The sequence below is a fragment of the Salvelinus alpinus genome, chromosome 19 (assembly GCF_045679555.1).
Source record: "Salvelinus alpinus chromosome 19, SLU_Salpinus.1, whole genome shotgun sequence".
NCBI classification, from domain to species: domain Eukaryota; kingdom Metazoa; phylum Chordata; class Actinopteri; order Salmoniformes; family Salmonidae; genus Salvelinus; species Salvelinus alpinus.
The window spans coordinates 40,571,984-40,590,848 of NC_092104.1; the positions used below are offsets into that span (position 1 = coordinate 40,571,984).

An 18,865-nucleotide genomic window follows, 5' to 3' on the forward strand; every position below is an offset into this window, starting at 1 on the left:
TAGTCAGTACTGAGCTCTCTGGGGACAGAGTTTGCCTGGCTGGAGTAAGGCCGAGTAATCTCCCCTGCAGAGAGCGGCCAGGAAAACATGGCTTGGATTACTGACATGGACTGTCTGTCTCTCTAGTGCCCTCTCTTTCTACTACATCCCTCTTTCCTCTATCCCTCTCACTTAGTAATGTTGATTTTCATCTTTCTCTTCATTCCTCCCTCCTACTTGATTTTATTTAACTTTCTGAAACAACATCGAAATAGTTATATATCAGTGGGTACCAACATCAAATGCACCTGCTGATATGTGTCAAAAATAGACCATGAAACTGAACTCACTTTAACAAGAGTTTTCTCTCTTATAAACATTTTAAGCCAGACCTTGATGTCACTCTACCCTCCTGCCTTACAACAGTCCCAGGAGTGGTGGTGACAGGTCCAGTCCAGGTTTAATGAGTGTACGCAGGATCCATCAATGGCTAGCCGGGTCCTTTGTGAGTGGGGGGCTTATCCTGGAGCACTCTAACACCTAGCAGGACAGCGGAGCCCTCCGTGGCAGCTGGGTCACCTCTCCGCCCACCACCCCCCAGAACAGAGTCCTGATCCCGGGCCTGGCTTAACCACAGCATGCTGGGATTGGAACAACACAGAGTTTAATTAAACACTTGGCATCTGTTCAGGCCAGAGATAAGTCTATCTCCATCCACCCACACACCCACACAGCCACACACAAACCCTACCTGCAGTCTGTGAGCCTGAGAGTGGCAGAGTGACAGACAGGGTCAGTGCTGAGCAGAGTACCTCTCAACATTCCTGCCTGGCAGGATCACAGTTGCAACTTTCATTAAGCACCAAGACAAAAGAGAGAGCCGGAACCTAAAGGCTGTCGCAGTTAGTCAGATGTTCGGCCAACTCAATAGCGAGCACAGGCAGATGAAGAAAACAAGAGAAGATAATTAAAGTACTTGAATATATATTTGATCTGTTAGAAAATGGATGTTCTATAGTGGAAACAATTACAAGATCACTTCACTGATCATCCATTTTGATCTTTGAAAAATGATGTGTCTTTATAGTTGTTATGGTAATTGGAGCGTTTGAATATTTTCTTTTACATTGCTCGTGTTACTTGTTTTTAATCTTCAGCCATCTTCAGAGAGATAAAGGAGATGCTTTATCTATCTAAGAGGATGTATGTTATTGTAGGACCCTGATCAGATTTAAAGCTGTGTCTGGGTGGGTCGTCCTCAGACATAGGCACAACCCCAGACAGACTGTTGTTTGTTATAAGTGATCAACGGTCTGTGGGTAGACATAATTGATGAGGTTATCTTCTTCACCAAAAATATTTTTTTAATGAAACTGGTGAAATCCCGGGAAACATGTTCAGAATCATTTTATGAAGTTGATTAGGTTATTATTCAAAGTCTATGAAAATTGGTCATACATAGGGTCAACATGATGTTATGGATTAACATAAAAAGCGAATTATCCGACTGATAAGTCAGGAGCTTATTAGCGTTTAGCTTGCAAAAATCAGACAAAATCAACTAGTGAAACAATATCTACTACAGAGAAGTGATGTACTATGGAAAAGCTATGACAACAAATCCGGGGCGCTCCAGGAATGGAGGATTGCGATGATAAGGGTAGTGATCCTACGCCATAAAACAAAAATACTACCCAGATTAGTGCTAACAGCACAACAAATCCGTCTGCCCACTATGGAGTTTCCAGCTTACCAGTGACATACCATACGGGCCATGCTGGGGCAGTGATCTAGGAGAGGCTTTAAGAGCCTTTAAGCTAAGTAGTCCGTGGGCAAACAAACATGACCATTAGACCATGATTAAAACACACACATGCCATGTGACATGACATGCCATGACATCCCCTCTGTGCCTTTGCGCTTACCATTGTGACAGGAAGCCCATTGAACCACACACTTTACAGCAGCATTGTATGGAAATGTGGTGAACCAATGACGGCTGCCTCTCTATCTAGAGGCGGGCCCTTCACATGGGTGGCACTGGCACTATAATAAAAGGAATCTACAGGTAGGTAGGCCTGTATCTGGGTGCTGGCTTGCAGCTATAGCGAGCAGGGTTTAACGGTGGGTCGTTTACAGGGGTGTGGGGCGATGAGGAGCAGCTAATGCTAATTCTGTCATTGGCAGATAATAGGGGTTTAAGGCAGTCTTTCTCAGCATACTGAATGTGCATCTATTAACACCTTTACTAGCGCTACCACTGAGACGGAATCAAAGCATGCATGAGTGAGCCTTAGTGACAGAGCGATGGCCTCTCTGGGGCTGGGCTTTCACAGGCCAAATGTCATCCGACACGGCCCACCTTTCTTAGAGATGGGGGGGGACCTGCTGGATTTATGAGACTTCTTATAAAGGCCCAGACTGGAGCTTAATCTGCCTGCTCTAACACATACACTCTGCACTGTCCTCCCTAAAACACGCACGTGCATGCATGCACACACACACACACACACATATGCACACACACATGGAAGTACCAGTGACGCGCTCAATATGGAAGTGGTCAGATGAAGCACACGCGAAGCTATAAGACGGTTTTGCTAGTAAGGGAAAGGGGGATACCTAGTCAGTTGTACAACTGAATGCCTTCAAATGCAGACTGAGATATGTTCCTGGATTTATCCAGGACAGTCATGGGCTTCATCAATAAGTGCATAGACGACATCATCCCCAAAGTGTCTACACGAACGTATCCAAACCAAAAACCATGGATTACGGGCTAAAAGCTAGAGCTATAGCTTACAAGGGACGGGACACGGACATGGACGCATACAAGAAAGCCTTCCGCTACGACCGACGACGAGACATCAAACATGCAAAAGGACAAGTTAGGAGGAAGGTGGAATCCTATTACACTGACTCCGATGTTCGTCATATGTAGCAGGGCTTGCAGACAATGACGGATTACAAAGGGAAACCCAGCCATGAGTTGAGCAGCGATGCAGATCTCCCAAACGAGCTAAATGCCTTTAATGCACGCTTCGAAGAATATAAAACTATGCCTTGCGTAAAAGCCCCTGTTTCTCCAGATTATGTAGCCTCTCTCTTTGTCCCAGTCTGTAATCCTAACATGTTTCAAGCTGACCACCATTGTCCCTGTTCCCAAGAGCTCCATGGTAACCTGCCTAAATGACTATTGCCCTTTAGCTCTCACATCTGTAATTATGAAGTGCTTTGAAAGGCTGGTTAGGACACACATCAACACCATTATCCCAGACACCCTAGACCCACTCCAATTTGCATACAGCCAAAACAAATCCACAGATTACGCAATCTCAATTGCACTTCACACTACCCTCTCCCACCTGGACAAGAGGGGAAATAACTATGTGAGAATGCTATTCATAGACTGCAGCTCAGCGTTCAACAGCATAGCGCCCTCCAAGCCCATCACCAAGCTAGGGACCCTGGGACTGTACCCCTCCCTCTGCAACTGGATCCTGGACGTCCTTGAGTGTGTGCTTAGTCCCCTCCTGTACTCCCTGTTCACCCACAACTGCGTGTCCAAGTTCGCTGACGACACAATGCTGATCACCGACGGCGATGAGTCAGCCTACAAGCAGGAGGTCAGAGACTTAGCATTGTGGTGCTAGGACAATAACCTCTCCCTCAACTTCAGTAAGACCAAGGAGCTGATCGTCGACTACAGGAGAAATAGGGGAAAGCACCCCCCATCCACATCGACAGGGCTGTAGTGGAGTGGGTCGAGAGCTTCAAGTTCCTTGGCGCCACATCACTAAGGACTTAACATGGGCCACACACATCCGCACAGTCATGAAGAGGGTACAGAAGCACCTCTTCCCCCTCAGGAGGCTAAAACGATTTAGCATGGGCCCCCGGATCCTCAAAAAGTTTTACAGTTGTACCATGCTGGCTGCATCCCTACAGTGCAAAAACAAAGCTATGAGGTTGAAGGAATTGTCCGTAGAGCTCCGAGACAGGATTGTGTCTGGGGAACGGTACCAAAACATTTCTGCAGTATTGAATGAATCCAAGAAAACACAGTGGCCTCCATCATTCGTAAATGGAAGAAGTTTGGAACCACCAAGACTCTTCGAAGAGCTGGCCAACCGGCCAAACTGAGCAAATTAGGGAGAAGGGCCGTGGTCAGGGAGGTGACCAAAATCCCGATGGTCACTCTGACAGAGCTTCAGAATTTTTCTGTGGAGATGGGAGAACCTTCCAGAAGGACAACCATCTCTGCAGCACTCCATCAATCAGGCCTTTATGATAAAGTGGCCAGACGGAAGCCACTCCTCAGTAAAAGGCACATGACAGCCCGCTTGGAGTTTGCCAAAAGGCACCTAAAGGACTCTTAGACCATGAGAAACAAGATTCTCTGGTCTGATGAAACCAAGATTGAACTCTTTGGTCTGAATGCCAAGCATCACGTATGGAGGAAACCTGGCACCATCCCTACGGTGAAGCATGGTGGTGGCAGCATCATGCTGTGGGGATGTTTTTCAGGGGCAGGGACTGAGAGACTAGTCAGGATCGAGGGAAAGATGAAAGGAGCAAAGTACAGACTGCTCCAGAGCGCTCAGGACCTCAGATCGGGGGCAAAGGTTCACCTTCCAACAGGACAACGACCCTAAGCACAAGACAAAGCAGGAGTGGCTTTGGGAAAAGTCTCTGAATGTCCTTGAGTGGCCCAGCCAAAGCCCGCACTTGAACCTGGTCAAACATCTCTGGAGAAACCTAAAAAAAGCTGTGCAGCCAGCCAGAGCTTGAGAGGATCTGCGGAGAAGAATGGGAGAAACTCCCCACATACAGGTGTGCCAAGCTTGTAGTGTCATACCTAAGAAGACTCGAGGCTGTAATCGCTGCCAAAGGTGCTTCAACAAAATACTGAGTAAAGGTTCTGAATACTTATGTAAATGTGATATTTCAGTTGTTTATTGTTAATACATTTGCAAACATTTCCCCCCCAAAAAAATTTTGCTTCGTCATTATGGGGTATTGCATGTAGATTGATGAGGGGGAAAAAACCTAACCCTAGCCTGACCCTAAACTATTTGACAATGCCTTGTGACCCACAGCTCTACTGGGCTTACAGTTCTGACTAGCATTTTAAATGTGGGAAGAGCAGAAGACTGGAGGGCATTCAGACTCCATTGGACAGATAATCCACCAGTACCTTTGTTGCCTCATATTCATCTGACTGCATCCACAGCACTGAAGAAATGTTTTTTTTTCTGCGTTAAAACCAACTTTCCATTGTCTCCTAAGTCACTGCAGTAGTTACAGTTCTGCCACCTTACATTTACATTTACATTACATTTAAGTCATTTAGCAGACGCTCTTATCCAGAGCGACTTACAAATTGGTGCATTCACCTTATGATATCCAGTGGAACAACCACTTTACAATAGTGCATCTAACTCTTTTAAGGGGGGGGGGGGGGTTAGAAGGATTACTTTATCCTATCCTAGGTATTCCTTAAGGTATTCCACCTCACAGAGTAATGAGTCTCTGATACAGTATAAGTGCAGCGTTGCAGTTCACTCACCGCCACTACCAGGGCTTTAGCCAAGGACCTGTCCTGGGAGTCCCTGCTGTAATCGGATTCTAAGTAGTACAATCTTCTTAAAGAGCTGCAGTATTCCATTGAAGGGGAAAGGAGTCCTCTGTCAATTAGTTGCTAGCACCAGCTAGTATCCTCATCAAAACTTCATAATTCATCTGTTGCCTCTAAATTCCTATTGACTTAAATGTATTGTAATTTATGTTCAATGTAACAGCCTATTGGGCCATCTTTTTAGCTTCATTGTTTGTTTGGTGTAAATTATGTTTTTTTGATGTGGTTGTCACAAAGGCTTTCAATCTACTGAAACGTTCAGTCCAGCAGCAATATCCAATATACCTGAGAGTATGGCTAAACTCTGAGCTTAGCATGAAAATGTTTACTGATTCGTAGAACAGTTTAATTAACTGCCACCAGTCATATTGTCCCTTTAAAGTTGAAGCAGATTGTAGGGCCCCTCTCTTATGACCTTGTGTCTGGGGTAATCTTGATGAGAGGCTAATGAGCAGGAGCGAGGCCCTGAACCCACACAAACATCCCACTTCAACCCCTTCTCTCCCAGACTTGGCCATCGTGCTAACCCACTCAGATGCTGAAGTAATGAAAGGATTCATCCAGGATAGGGGGATTTGAGCAAACTTCCTCTCATAATACTTTGAAGGTAAAGCTAATGGCAAAATATTGCAGTCCATTTAGCTTTTAAGATGGTGTTTGTCTGTAAGCTTACCTAAGACATTACCGGGAATTCATTCACTGAGGTGGCCTGCAGACAGAGACACACAGGCATGTTGTTCTGTTTCAGTGCAACTCTGGCAAAGGTCAGCGAATATGTGGCAGTCTGTATGTATGAACAGTCAATGCTAGGCTAGTGTATAAATTAACATAAAACAACCAATTAATATACAGTACCAGTCAAAAGTTTTGACACTACTCATTCAAGGGTTTTTATTAATTTTGTACTATTTTCTACATTGTAGAATAATAGAAAATACATCAAAACTATGAAATAACACATATGGAATCATGTAGTAACCAAAAAAGTGTTAAACAAATACATTTTATATTTGAGATGCTGGCAGCCCTAGAGTTACCAGGCTCAGAAATTGCAGCCCAAATAAATGCTTCTCAGAGTTCAAGTAACAGACACATCTCAACAACAACTGTTCAGAGGAGACTGTGTGAATCAGGCCTTCATGGTCGAATTGCTGCAAAGAAACCACTACTAAAGGACACCAATAAGAAGAAGAGACTTGCTTGGGCCAAGAAACACGAGCAATGGACATTAGACTGGTGGAAATCTGTCCATTGGTCTGATGAGTCCAAATTTGCAATTTTATGTTCTAACCGCCGTGTCTTTGTGAGACGCATAGTAGGTGAATGGATGATCTCTGCATGTGTGGTTCCCACCGTGAGGCATGGAGGAGGATGTGTGATGGTGTGGGAGTGCTTGCTGATGACACTGTCAGTGATTTATTTAGAATTCAAGGCACACTTAACCAGCATGGCTACCACAGCATTCTGCAGCGCTACGCCATCCCATCTGGTTTGCGCTTAGCGGGACTACCATTTGTTTTTCAACAGGACAATGACCCAAAACACACCTCCAGTCTGTGTAAGGTCTATTTGACCAAGGAGAGTGATGGTGCTGCATCAGATGACCTGACCTCCACAATCGGCCGACCTCAACCCAATTGAGATGTTTTGGGATGAGTTGGACTGCAGAGTGGAAAAGCAGCCAACAAGTGCTCAGTATATGTGGGAACTCCTTCAAGACTGTTGGAAAAGCATTCCTCATGAAGCTGGTTGAGAGAATACCAAGAGTGTGCAAAGCTGTCAACAAGGGAAAGGGTGGCTACTTTGAAGAATCCAAAATATATTTTGATTTGTTTAACACTTTTTTGGTTACTACATAACTCCATATGTGTTCTTTCGTTGTTTTGATGTCTTCACTATTATGTAGAGAATAGTAAAAATCAAGAAAAACCCTTGAATGAATAGGTGTCCAAACGTTTGACTGGTACTGTAAAAGTCTTTATTCACAAGGAACAAAACATTTTAAGAAACTATGTACAAATTCATACATGCTTTAATTTTCATTATGTACATTAGTCAAAGCAAGAATTCAAAGAGAAAATACAATCCAAAACAATCGTAATTCAATCACCCTGAGAAAATCATTCAACTTGACTTGCTGACACAGTACAGCACAACTTCGTAGTATGAAAGCCCAGGGATCCTGCACTGAGGACAGAGCAACTTGAGTGCACTGCACTGGACAAGGAGCACACATCTATTCAAGAAGACCCTAAGCTATAAACATCTAAAATATAATACCTGTCAAACATTGAGCTTATCTCAATGTCCTACAAAAATCCAAGCCAGACTGATGGGCCAATTGTTGGGCCAATAGTTAATTAGGAGGCTAGCGAGGGGTCCAGGTATTTCAGCGCCCCTCCTACTAGGTGTAGACTACCTGTGACCAGGACAGAGACCTGGGCTGCCTCTCTCAGTGGTTCTGCTTTTGCCGTGACACTGGGCTGTACTGGGAGATAGGGGCTCCCTGCAGTAGCCAGTACAGCATCCCTTCCCTGGCTGATCCACTGGAGGGCGCTGAGGATGCAAGGGAAGACCAGGGTGTGGGTCCTGATGTTGGCCAGCAAGGGGAGCCTGTCCTTTATCAGCAGCTCAGACTCAGACCCCTGCTTAGTCTCTGTCCCACTCAGGCTCTGCCAGCTGATCTGGTTGTCAAGGCAACGGGTCAGCATGTTCTCCACAGACACATTGAAATTTTGCTGATCTGAAAAAGAGCAGAGCAAACAAAGAAAGTGAAGGACTGCACACACACCTCTCATACATTTCTCACAGCTGGACAATGAATGTGGTAGCATTTCTTTACACAGCCAAGAAAACTTAGGAAAAATATTCCAACTTATGTAATCATATGTTTCATATTCGTTGTGGCAATTATGTACCAGTAAATTGCTATTTCTTTGCAGCTGTCTGTTAAAACCCCAAACATAGAAGAAAACTCACCTGCATTGTTTTCTGTAATAGTTTCAGTAATGTTGGGACAAAACACTGCAAAATCAAACTGGCATGGCTGCAAGGACAAGAAAGGGAGAAGATGTTAGATATTTATTCTATTTCAGGGTTTGATCTGTTCGTGCTTCTTTAGGTGCTGTACCAAAGTTAGATTCCGGCCAGAGCTACAGAATAGAGCAGCAGACAGCAGTATCTGTGTATCTGATCCCAGACCTGTAGTACTCACCTCTAGGAGTTTGAGCATGGCAGCAGAGTCCCTCTCTCCTGTGGTGTTGAACAGCAGTACTCTGATCACAGGGCCCCTGTCACACACACACAGTGAGTAGGCCTACTCAGAGATGCTGTCTATCAAAGAATGACATAGTCAAATCTGACCGTGAAATGAATGGACGGTAAATTTTACACAAAATGTAGTATCGAATCTATATAAGTGTCAAATGATTAGAGTGTCAAATCTCACATAAATTCTGAGCTGGTGTGTGCTGATGTTTGCGTGCATGCTACTATTTCTCACAGTCATATAGGCCTACAGTTTTCTACAATCATTTGACCAACTAAGGCCACTGTAGAGAAGTGTGTGGGCCCCCTAGAGGCCAGGCAGGGACTAACCTGCTGCTACTCTCTTCCTGCTGTATCTCCTGGCTGAACCAGTGTACACAGGCCTGCATGCTGCCCGTGGTGTGGGCTCCGTCCAGGTAGTAGGTGACAGGACCATGCCTCAGAGTCTGAGTTCTTCCAGGCCACTCTGTCGCCTCCAGGCCTGGAGACAGAGGGAGGGAGATGAGTGGAGAAGTAAGGGAAGGGTAAGACAGATCATTTTTCATGTTGTGCTTTCAGGCACAGGTGTTTCATTATCTGGATGTTTCATGGGTGAGAGTATGCTACCGACCTTTGACCATGATGGGGCTGGGCTTAAAGGGTGTTGCCTGGGAGACCAGCCTGTTCTCCACTACCGGGGCAGCAAGCTGATCATCTGAAAGTAAGTAGAGTCCCACAGTAACTTACTGAACCTCATCACGATTGGAATGTGCACTGTTATCTTGAGCAATATGTTCCTATACTAGCTAGAATGACATTGTGATTCTTTGTGAGTTATAATATAACACACATACACACACACACCAGACTGTCTGTAGCACTGTAGCCAGGTCTTGCTGAGCTGCAGGGCGAGTGATGCGTTGCAACGCTGCTGTCGTCCAGCCAGGCCCAGACTCAGAGGGCCAGCCCCAGACTCATACTGCTCCAGATCTGGACAAACCCACAGAGGACACTACACAACACAGGGGGAGAGGGGGTCAAAAAAGCATCTGAAATATGAGCACGTTCAAACAAACCCATAGCAAATCCATCCACATCCAGGAGGAGAAAAGGCCCCAGTCACTCACCCCTATCTCTTTGGCTCTGTCCTGTAGAACAGTCATGGGCCTATCTGGCTGCTTGACAGTGAACACTGGCACCCCTGGCTGGGGAGGAATAATACTTTATTCAACTACATTCACTCCCTGCAGACAGGCTATAGACAGTAAGTACTGTACACAGTGTATATAGTAGGTTGACCTCACTAACACAACATGCATTACTCTCACCTTAAATATGCCTGCTTTCTGCCAGGCGATCTCCTCTATGGTGTTTCCTAGTATACTTGTGTGATCAATTCCTAAGGAGGATATCCCACAAACCCACGGCTTCCTGTACGTCAAATGTCAGAAAGAAAAATAAGTGATAACAGATTCTGTAACTAATCAATCGTATGTTTGACTTTGATAGTACATCCTCTATGATATGCAGCAAAATTACCTGATGATGTTCGTACAGTCATAGGCCCCTCCAATCCCAACCTCAATAACAGCTAAATCAACCTGTTGTATGAAGAGATACTGCTCAGAATGGTTTACAACTTTCATCCTTGATTTGGTTATTAGTACATTTGTAAACAAACTGTACATGTGACAGGGTATGTGAATGTTACCCTCTCCTGTAGGAAGACATGGAACGCCAGGATGGTGAGGAAGCGGAAATAGGCCGGCATACTAACTCCATGGGAGTCCTGAGGATCAGTGCAGTGACACAGTCATAACAGGGAAGGGTCAGAGTTTCTTTCTTCAACACTACACTCTCAGAAAAAAAGGGCATGGTTAGGGTACATTTTTGTTCCCTGGGGTACAAAAAGATCAAAATACACATAATGTACGTTCAGAGGTGCACATACAGTATGTACTGTTCAGTACATTTTAGGGTACATGTGTGAATAATCTAGTATAATGGTACATTTTTGTACCCAATATTTTGAATATGGAAGTGTTGTACCAGAAGTGTTGTACCAGAAGTGTTGTACCAGAAGTGTTGTACCAGAAGTGTTGTACCAGAAGTGTTGTACCAGAAGTGTTGTACCAGAAGTGTTGTACCAGAAGTGTTGTACCAGAAGTCTTGTACCAGAAGTGTTGTACCAGAAGTGTTGTACCAGAAGTGTTGTACCAGCTTAAGCGGTCCAAAGAGATTGATCGGGATCTTAAGCACTTACAAATTCATAACAAATTGTACAAATTGACATTTGTAACAGATCATACTAATTGCAGGAGCATATATACAACATATATACAGTACATACATAGAAATAAACAATTACATTAATAATATTGATATTTGACCATTAATTACTGCAAAACGTACAGTGTTGATGGAGTGGTTGTCGCTTGCTAATGTTAGCCAACTAGTTATCTTATTCGATCCCCAAACACCATGCTAGATCCAAGTGAGCCAGTTCGTTTTGCATGGCCCAGTACACTTAGATAGCTGGCTATCTTATTTTATCATCTACTAGCAACATAAAATGACACATCTCTTTGGGCACTTTAGTACCTACTACTTACACGATACGCCTCCATCACCGAAGCCACCAGCAGGCTGTTCCTTTCTTGACGTCAAAGCCGCAATGTATTGTTGGTATATGAGTTTTTTTGATGAATGCCGAATTTGGCCCTCGGGGGTTTTTATTTGGCCCCCAAAGTTTTCAGAGAATTATATATATATATTTTTTTAATTGTTAGATATAATAGACTGTAAAAACACCAGGAAATCAGCTCCAAGTGATTTTATATTTAAGAAATCTGTTCCCAAGTAATCCCATGCATAGTAGAGAGACACGTGATCGTATACAAATGTATGAAAGGCTAGGAATTATTATGTTTTAGTCAAACGTTATACAGTATCTGTTTGGGCTTCTTGCAGTCAATTTATTTATAATTATTTTTACATTTTAGTCATTTAGTAGACACTCTTATCCAGAGCGACTTACATGAGCAATTAGGATTAAAGTATTGTATTTTCAGCTGTTTGAAGCTGGTATGCAAAACAGAAAGTAAAAGACGCAACAACAAAAAAATTAAGAACCAAAGCATAGATATAGCGCACATAGAAAAATCTAGACCTGCTTTCAATGAGAATGACAGATCTATAACACACATTTCTATCTGAATTTGGTCGAGTCGCCCAAAAAGTTACACATCGCAGCTTTAAAAGGAACAAGCGGCTTTGTCACTCTGGTGGTACCCTAAAAAGACAAATTTGGCTATTTTAAAGTACAAGTCATTAAAAGTCATTAAAACTCGTTTTTCAACCACTCCACAAATGTCTTGTTAACAAACTATAGTTTTGGCAAGTCGGCTACTTTGTGCATGACACAAGTCATTTTTCCAACAACTGTTTACAGACAGATTATTTCACTTATAATTCACTGTATCACAATTCCAGTGGGTCAGAAGTTTACATACACTAAATTGACAGCTTGGAAAATTCCAGAAAATGACGTCATGGCTTTAGAAGCTTCTGATAGGCTAATTGACATAATTTGAGTCAATTGGAGGTGTACCTGTGGATGTATTTCAAGGCCTACCTTCAAACTCAGTGCCTCTTTGCTTGACATCATGGGAAAATGAAAAGAAATCAGCCAAGACCTCAGAAAAAAAATTGTAGACCTCCACAAGTCTGGTTCATCCTTGGGAGAAATTTCCAAACACCTGAAGGTATCACGTTCATCTGTACAAACAATAGTACGCAAGTATAACACCATGGGACCACGCAACCGTCACACCGCTCAGGAAGGAGACGAGTTCTGTCTCCTAGAGATGAACGTACTTTGATGCAAAAAGTGCAAATCAGGCCCAGAACAACAGCAAAGGACCTTGTGATGATGCTGGAGGAAACAGGTACAAACGTATCTATATCCACAGTAAAACGAGTCCTATATCGATATAACCTGAAAGGCCGCTCAGCAAGGAAGAAGCCACTGCTCCAAAACCGCCATAAGAAAGCCAGACTACGGTACCCAACTGCAAATGGGGACAAAGTTCGTACTTTTTGGAGAAATGTCCTCTGGTCTGATGAAACAAAAATAGAACTGTTTGGCCATAATGACCATCGTTATGTTTGGAGGAAAAAGGAGGAGGCTTGCAAGCCGAAGAACACCATCCCAACTGTGAAGCACGGGGGTGGCAGCATCATGTTGTGGGGGCAAAATAGAACATTTGTGGGCATAACTGAAAAACTGCGAGCAAGGAGGCCTACAAAACCTGACTCAGTTACACCAGCTCTGTCAGGAGGAATGGGACAAAATTCACCCAACTTATTGTGGGTAGCTTGTGGAAGGCTACCCGAAACGTTTAACCCAAGTTAAACAATGTAAAGGCAATGCTATCAAATACTAATTGAGTGTATGTAAACTTCTGACCCAATGGGAATGTGATGAAAGAAATAAAAGCTGAAATAAATAATTCTCTCTACTATTATTCTGACATTTCACAGTCTTAAAATAAAGTGGTGATCCTAACTGACCTAAGACAGGGAATTCTTTACTAGGATTAAATGTCAGTAATTGTGAAAACTGAGTTTAAATGTATTTGGCTAAGGTGTATGTAAACTTCCGACTTCAACTCTACCTACTGTATAACTACTGTTACAATGGATGCACCTTACAGGATACAACTACAGTGACAAGCGTTTGTACCCCTTTAATAAGTACAATTCGTTACCTTTTTTCTGAGAATTTATATGAAGACATACTGTACCTTTGTAGCATCTAACTGAGCAAACACCTCCCAGAAGTATTTGGTGAAGAGCTCTTTGCTGATTGGTTGTCCATTGATGCGTATTCTCTCTCTGACCTGTACCAGGTGTGGTGAGCTGTAAGGAACAGATGACATTCACAATGTTCACAGTAGGAGAGCCACCACGTCTCTGACTGTATGTTAGGTGACATAATATTGTGTGTGTGTGATAAGAATGTTCACATAGCATTGTACAAGCAAGCCAACAGGTAATATTTTGGCCATATTTTCAAAATACTACAGTTAAGCTTTCTTCATAATTTGAGCACTTCAAAGCAGGCACACTTGTAACAGCACAGGTTAATAATTAATTGGGCAAAGACCTAACAAGTCAAAGTTCAGTATAGGGATACCAGTGCTTCTCCATGCGCAAAAACCCTGAGACTACACTTCCTGATGCAACAGGTAAAAAAAACGACAAACGAAACATGAGCTTGAACTCACATACTGAGGGAGAACACACCAACACCTGTCTTCATAAGTTATATACTATACCTGTAAAACCCAGTCCGAAAGCCATAGTCCCTGAGGATTCTCTCAGTAAAGGCACATGTTGATCCCTGAAAGAGCAGAAAGAGAGAGTAAGCAAGTCTTACATTACTTCTATTGTATTTCATGTATTATTGTACTTCATACACATGTCAAAATAATATTTTAGAAAAGCCTTGTCATTTTTTCACAAAAAAATACCATGTTTACCTTGCCCTTGGTGCCTGTCACATGGATTATATTGAGGTGGTCCAGCTTGTCTACCTAAAGAAACATCCAGCCGTGGAGTAGTGAGAGCGGCCCCTATGTCTCATAAGTCAACGGGCCAAGAGAGGCAGTCAACAGATCAAGTAACAGGAGTCGCCAGTGAGGAAATAGAGATTAGCATGTAATGATGCTCAGAATATATATATATTTATTTGAGAGTGTGCAGATTGTGTGATGGCAGTCTGGAGGCTGGTTTCAGTGTGTCTGTTGGTCACTCACTGTGAGGCCTGTACGATGGAGGAAACCCCGCATGGCCTGGAGCTGCAGCTCAGGTAGCTCACTCCGCTCCCTCCGCACCTGATCCAACACACTCACATTGGTCTGCAAGGTGTTCAGAGCACACACTGCTTCCTGCACGCACACACGCATACATGTTTGTTTTATTATCCTTGTGGGGACACAAAAATGTATTCCAATTCAAAATCCTATTTTCCCAAATTCTTAAATCTAAACCTAAACTTAACCCTAAACCCTAAACCCTAAACCCTTAACCCATAACCCTTAACCTAACCTAAGCCTAACCTTAATCCTAAACCCAACCTTAATCCTAAACCCCTAACCCTAACTGTAACCCCAACCCTAACCTAACCCATAAGCCTAAAATAGTATTTTACTTTCCTTGTCTGAAAGTTCCTTGCTTTACTATCCTTGTGAGGACTCCTGGTCCACGCAAGGATAATACAACCAAACCACACACACATGCATGCACAAACACACACACACCAATAAGTACATATTGTTATTTGATAACATATTCATATGATTTGAAAGAAAATACCAAAAAAGGACGGAGTGATCTATCAGTTAATGACAGAATGTCTCACAACATGTGTTCGAATGCAGTAGCTATGGAACTGTAGCAACCAATCAGAACCAGATACAACTGGCATGCAGTGAATGTCAACAACCTATTCACTGTGTTCAATAATTCACCGAACTGGCAACTAAAAAGTGACCGATTTGAATCAATAATCAATTGTCTACTTTTAAAATCTGTTACCTTTCACACGTTATCTAACAATAAACCTCTGTCTGATATATTTTTCACAAAATATAGAATACGCACATAAAAACCTTTAGTTCTCCTCAAGGCGACAGATATTTCCATGGTGTTATGTCAGCAGCTGTATGAAAAGGCTATCTGCTACATCAAATCCCAGTAGAACCTGAACTTGAAGCCATGAAGTAGACGACTGCTATAGTCCCTGCAACATTGTGAGTGTAACTGGCATGCCACTTGGGCCCGAGACATCAATACCAAACTGGAGTGGCCAGGTTCTCGACTTTTTCAGCATGCAGCATGCCAATTGTTGACATACGATTTACAGCCTCATAAAGTGTGATGTCAAAGGGGCTTACAGAAAGCGCGCCTTCAGTCACCCAGGCTATATTGTAGAAAAGTAAGTAAGATACAATCCACGTACCTCATAATCCATTATGAAAAGCCCAGTAGATGAGGTTGAGAAGTGTAGTCCTGCCTGGTCCTTAGTGTGCAGTAAGAATGACAGTATGACCAGAGAGTAGCGAACCATGACAGATTTGTTGAGGAAACTTGCAGTCAGCAGCAGCACGAGGCATTATGCAATGGTGTGGCCGTCTCTGCCAAGTCAATTATTGTTGAATGTATTGATTGATTTGTTTTGTAAAGTGATGATTATCCCACAAAGCTTGATAGAACTAAGTATTCAAACACACCAGGTTAACCATCACATTTGAGACGTTCAAGTTGGAATTACTATTTTATTTTCATGACAACCAGGGCTACAAGTAGAATACAAAACAATTTGACATGAAAATTTGTCTTCATGAGTTGTATTGGCCAATGCCAATAATAAAATGAAGTCAGCCAACGCAAAAACCTGATTTGTGTTTATTTACAGTGAGCTCCAAAAGTATTGGGACAGTGACACATGTTTGGTTGTTTTGGCTATGTACTCCAGGACTTTGAAATGATACAACGACTACGAGGTTAAAGTACAGACTGTGATATTTAATTGGAGGGTATTTTTATCCATATCGGGTGAACTGTTTAATAATTACAGCACTCTTTGTACGTAGTCCCCCCATTTTAGGGAACCAAAAGTATTGAGACAAATTCCCTTGTATGTGTGTTAAAGTAGTAAAAAGTTAAATATTTAGTCTCATATTCATAGCACGCAATGATTACATCAAGCGTGTGACTCTACACATTTGTTGGATGCATTTGCTGTTTGTTTTGGTTGTGATTCAGATTATTTTGTGCCCAATAGAAATGAGTGGTAAATCATGTATTGTGTCATTTTGGAGTCACTTTTATTGTAAAGAAGAATATATGTTTCTATGCGGATAATCCTGAATAAAACGTGAAATGATGAGTGAGAAAGTTACAGACGCACAAATATCATATTTGTGCATCTGTAACTTTCTCACTCATCATTATTCAGGATTAACTCACAAAATAATCTCAAACACAACCAAAACAAACTGCAAATCCATCCAACAAATGTGTAGTCACAAGCTTGAGGTAGTTACTCATTGTCCATGTTCGTGAGTCTTAGCTAGTTAGCTAAAAGATAGATTTTAAGTTTGTAGCGCAAACCATTAGGACTCTACAGACATTTTTGTTAAAAAAAGACCCGGCCCGGGCCCCTTCGGGATCCGCCCTTGTCTCACCCCATTAATCAGACTAATGGTTGTTACCAACGGATGCAGAAGAAATAGACAAATCCAATGGTACATCCAGATGTCTGTAGCTCAACCACAATGTCTAAAAGGGTCTTTCCTGCCCTAAACCCTGGTGATATGTTACACAAGCAACATGCTACCGTTGCAACATCGTCAGTTAAATATATGATGTAAATTATAGGTTAGTTTTATTTGCAGCTAAGAATGCTTTTTACATTGGTACTCATTGGTGTGGTTAGAAAATGGCACTTCAATAGTTTTATGGTAAAAGAACCTGCGATTTGAGTCTGTGTGAAAGGGGGGCAACTCATCCAATTACAAGTGACACAGTTTGTATTACTAGAAACTCCTTTCTATGATCCGCTACGTATAGGCAAATGGAAAATAATGGGTCTTTATGAAAGGCGATGTTTTATGTTTTGCTCAACTACAAAGACAATACAGGCTACTCCTGTTACAGTACTGTATCGTGGAAAAGACTAGCTAATGCCCACAGCATATGGCTAAAGCAGTCATTACAGAGATAATTGATATTTACATAGAAGAAGACATTTTTAAGGAAGCCATGTGTTTAACTGTAATTAGAAAAAAATATCGGGTGATTGCATCTGAAAAATGCCACATCAATTGAAGCCATATTGCTTCCATTTTATAAGGCCTTATGTTCCCCCGAAGAAAATGTTTCCAAAAGTTCCATCATTTATTGGACCCCTGAATGATTAACAGGAATCAGGTTGATTGTAAACATGGCACCGACACTCAGACATATTTCATACCACCATCTGGGTCGCAAATGTTGACCATCTGTAACATACACCGCAAATACTACAGTCTAAGTATATAGTATGTGCAACATAAGGACACATAGAAGAGAGCTTGTAATGGGACCAATGTAAAAATGCATTTCAAGTGTTACGACTTTCAATGTATAGTACAGTACCAGTCAAAAGTTTGGACACACCTACTCATTCAAGGGTTTTTCTTCATTTTTACTATTTTCTTATTATCAAAAATTGATTTGATTTTATTTGTTTTAGTGGGTCTCTGACCGCATTCATCTTTCTGTTTTGGCTGCGTATAGGCTACTTACAGTAGGCCCATAAAACAGATAAGGACTTCTCCTTAGTGTATGAATCCCTCAGGTGGGTGTCTAGGGTATAGGGCTGGGGACCATTCCATCATGATAGGACAATAAATAAATAAACTATATTTATAATTTATTTTAAAATGTATATCCCATATCTGCACAAAATTGAAAGTTCTCTCTGTCACAACTCTTGCTCGCAGACACACATGGGCTCTGGCATTTGCAACCATTTCCCTTTTTCACTCACTTTTAACTCCACACTTTTCCAAACACAAAAACACACACCCAAACTTCCATCACAATACACCTTCACATACTGTACCGATGTACTGTGCCTTCTACTGTATGTCCTCAGTTTACTGTGTTTTTATCCCTACCATGTTGATTCCTACCTAATTTCAGGCTTTTGAGTACTTCTTCATTTCAATAATGGTGCCTTCTAACGCTGTCTTTTATCTCTTTATAAATACTATGAATAGAAAGTTGAATACTAATTAGTTTACAACATTCCCTATCTTGAATTGTATAGTGTATTTGTAGTTTATTTCTTTGTCAATTGTTGTATTGTTTGTACGACTGCCAAAGTTAGACAATTATCTAAAGCCTTCAAATCAGGTCATTGTGTAGGGTAAATGACTATGAAAAGCCTAC

At 42.2% G+C, this 18,865-nt stretch overlaps 1 protein-coding gene across 5 annotated transcripts; it reads right to left on the reverse strand.

Moving 5' to 3' along the window:
* Positions 1-7,572: 7,572 nt before the first annotated feature.
* Positions 7,573-16,077, reverse strand: LOC139545581 (folylpolyglutamate synthase, mitochondrial-like). Of its 5 annotated transcripts, none has more exons than XM_071353525.1 (16): positions 15,888-15,983; positions 15,078-15,123; positions 14,683-14,814; positions 14,407-14,460; positions 14,203-14,267; positions 13,669-13,783; positions 10,575-10,652; positions 10,403-10,464; positions 10,192-10,294; positions 9,991-10,068; positions 9,728-9,875; positions 9,495-9,578; positions 9,215-9,365; positions 8,832-8,907; positions 8,597-8,663; positions 7,573-8,360 (listed from the first exon to the last, which is right to left on the reverse strand). In XM_071353525.1, the coding sequence occupies exons 1-16, from the start codon at positions 15,890-15,892 to the stop codon at positions 7,978-7,980; spliced, it is 1,647 nt and encodes a 548-aa protein (XP_071209626.1). In that variant the 5' UTR covers positions 15,893-15,983; the 3' UTR covers positions 7,573-7,977. The 5 variants fall into 5 exon arrangements, with proteins under 5 accessions (XP_071209626.1, XP_071209629.1, XP_071209627.1 ...); XM_071353528.1 differs by having other exon boundaries at positions 14,683-14,810; positions 15,888-15,949; XM_071353526.1 differs by lacking the exon at positions 15,888-15,983 and adding an exon at positions 15,530-15,618.
* Positions 16,078-18,865: the final 2,788 nt, after the last annotated feature.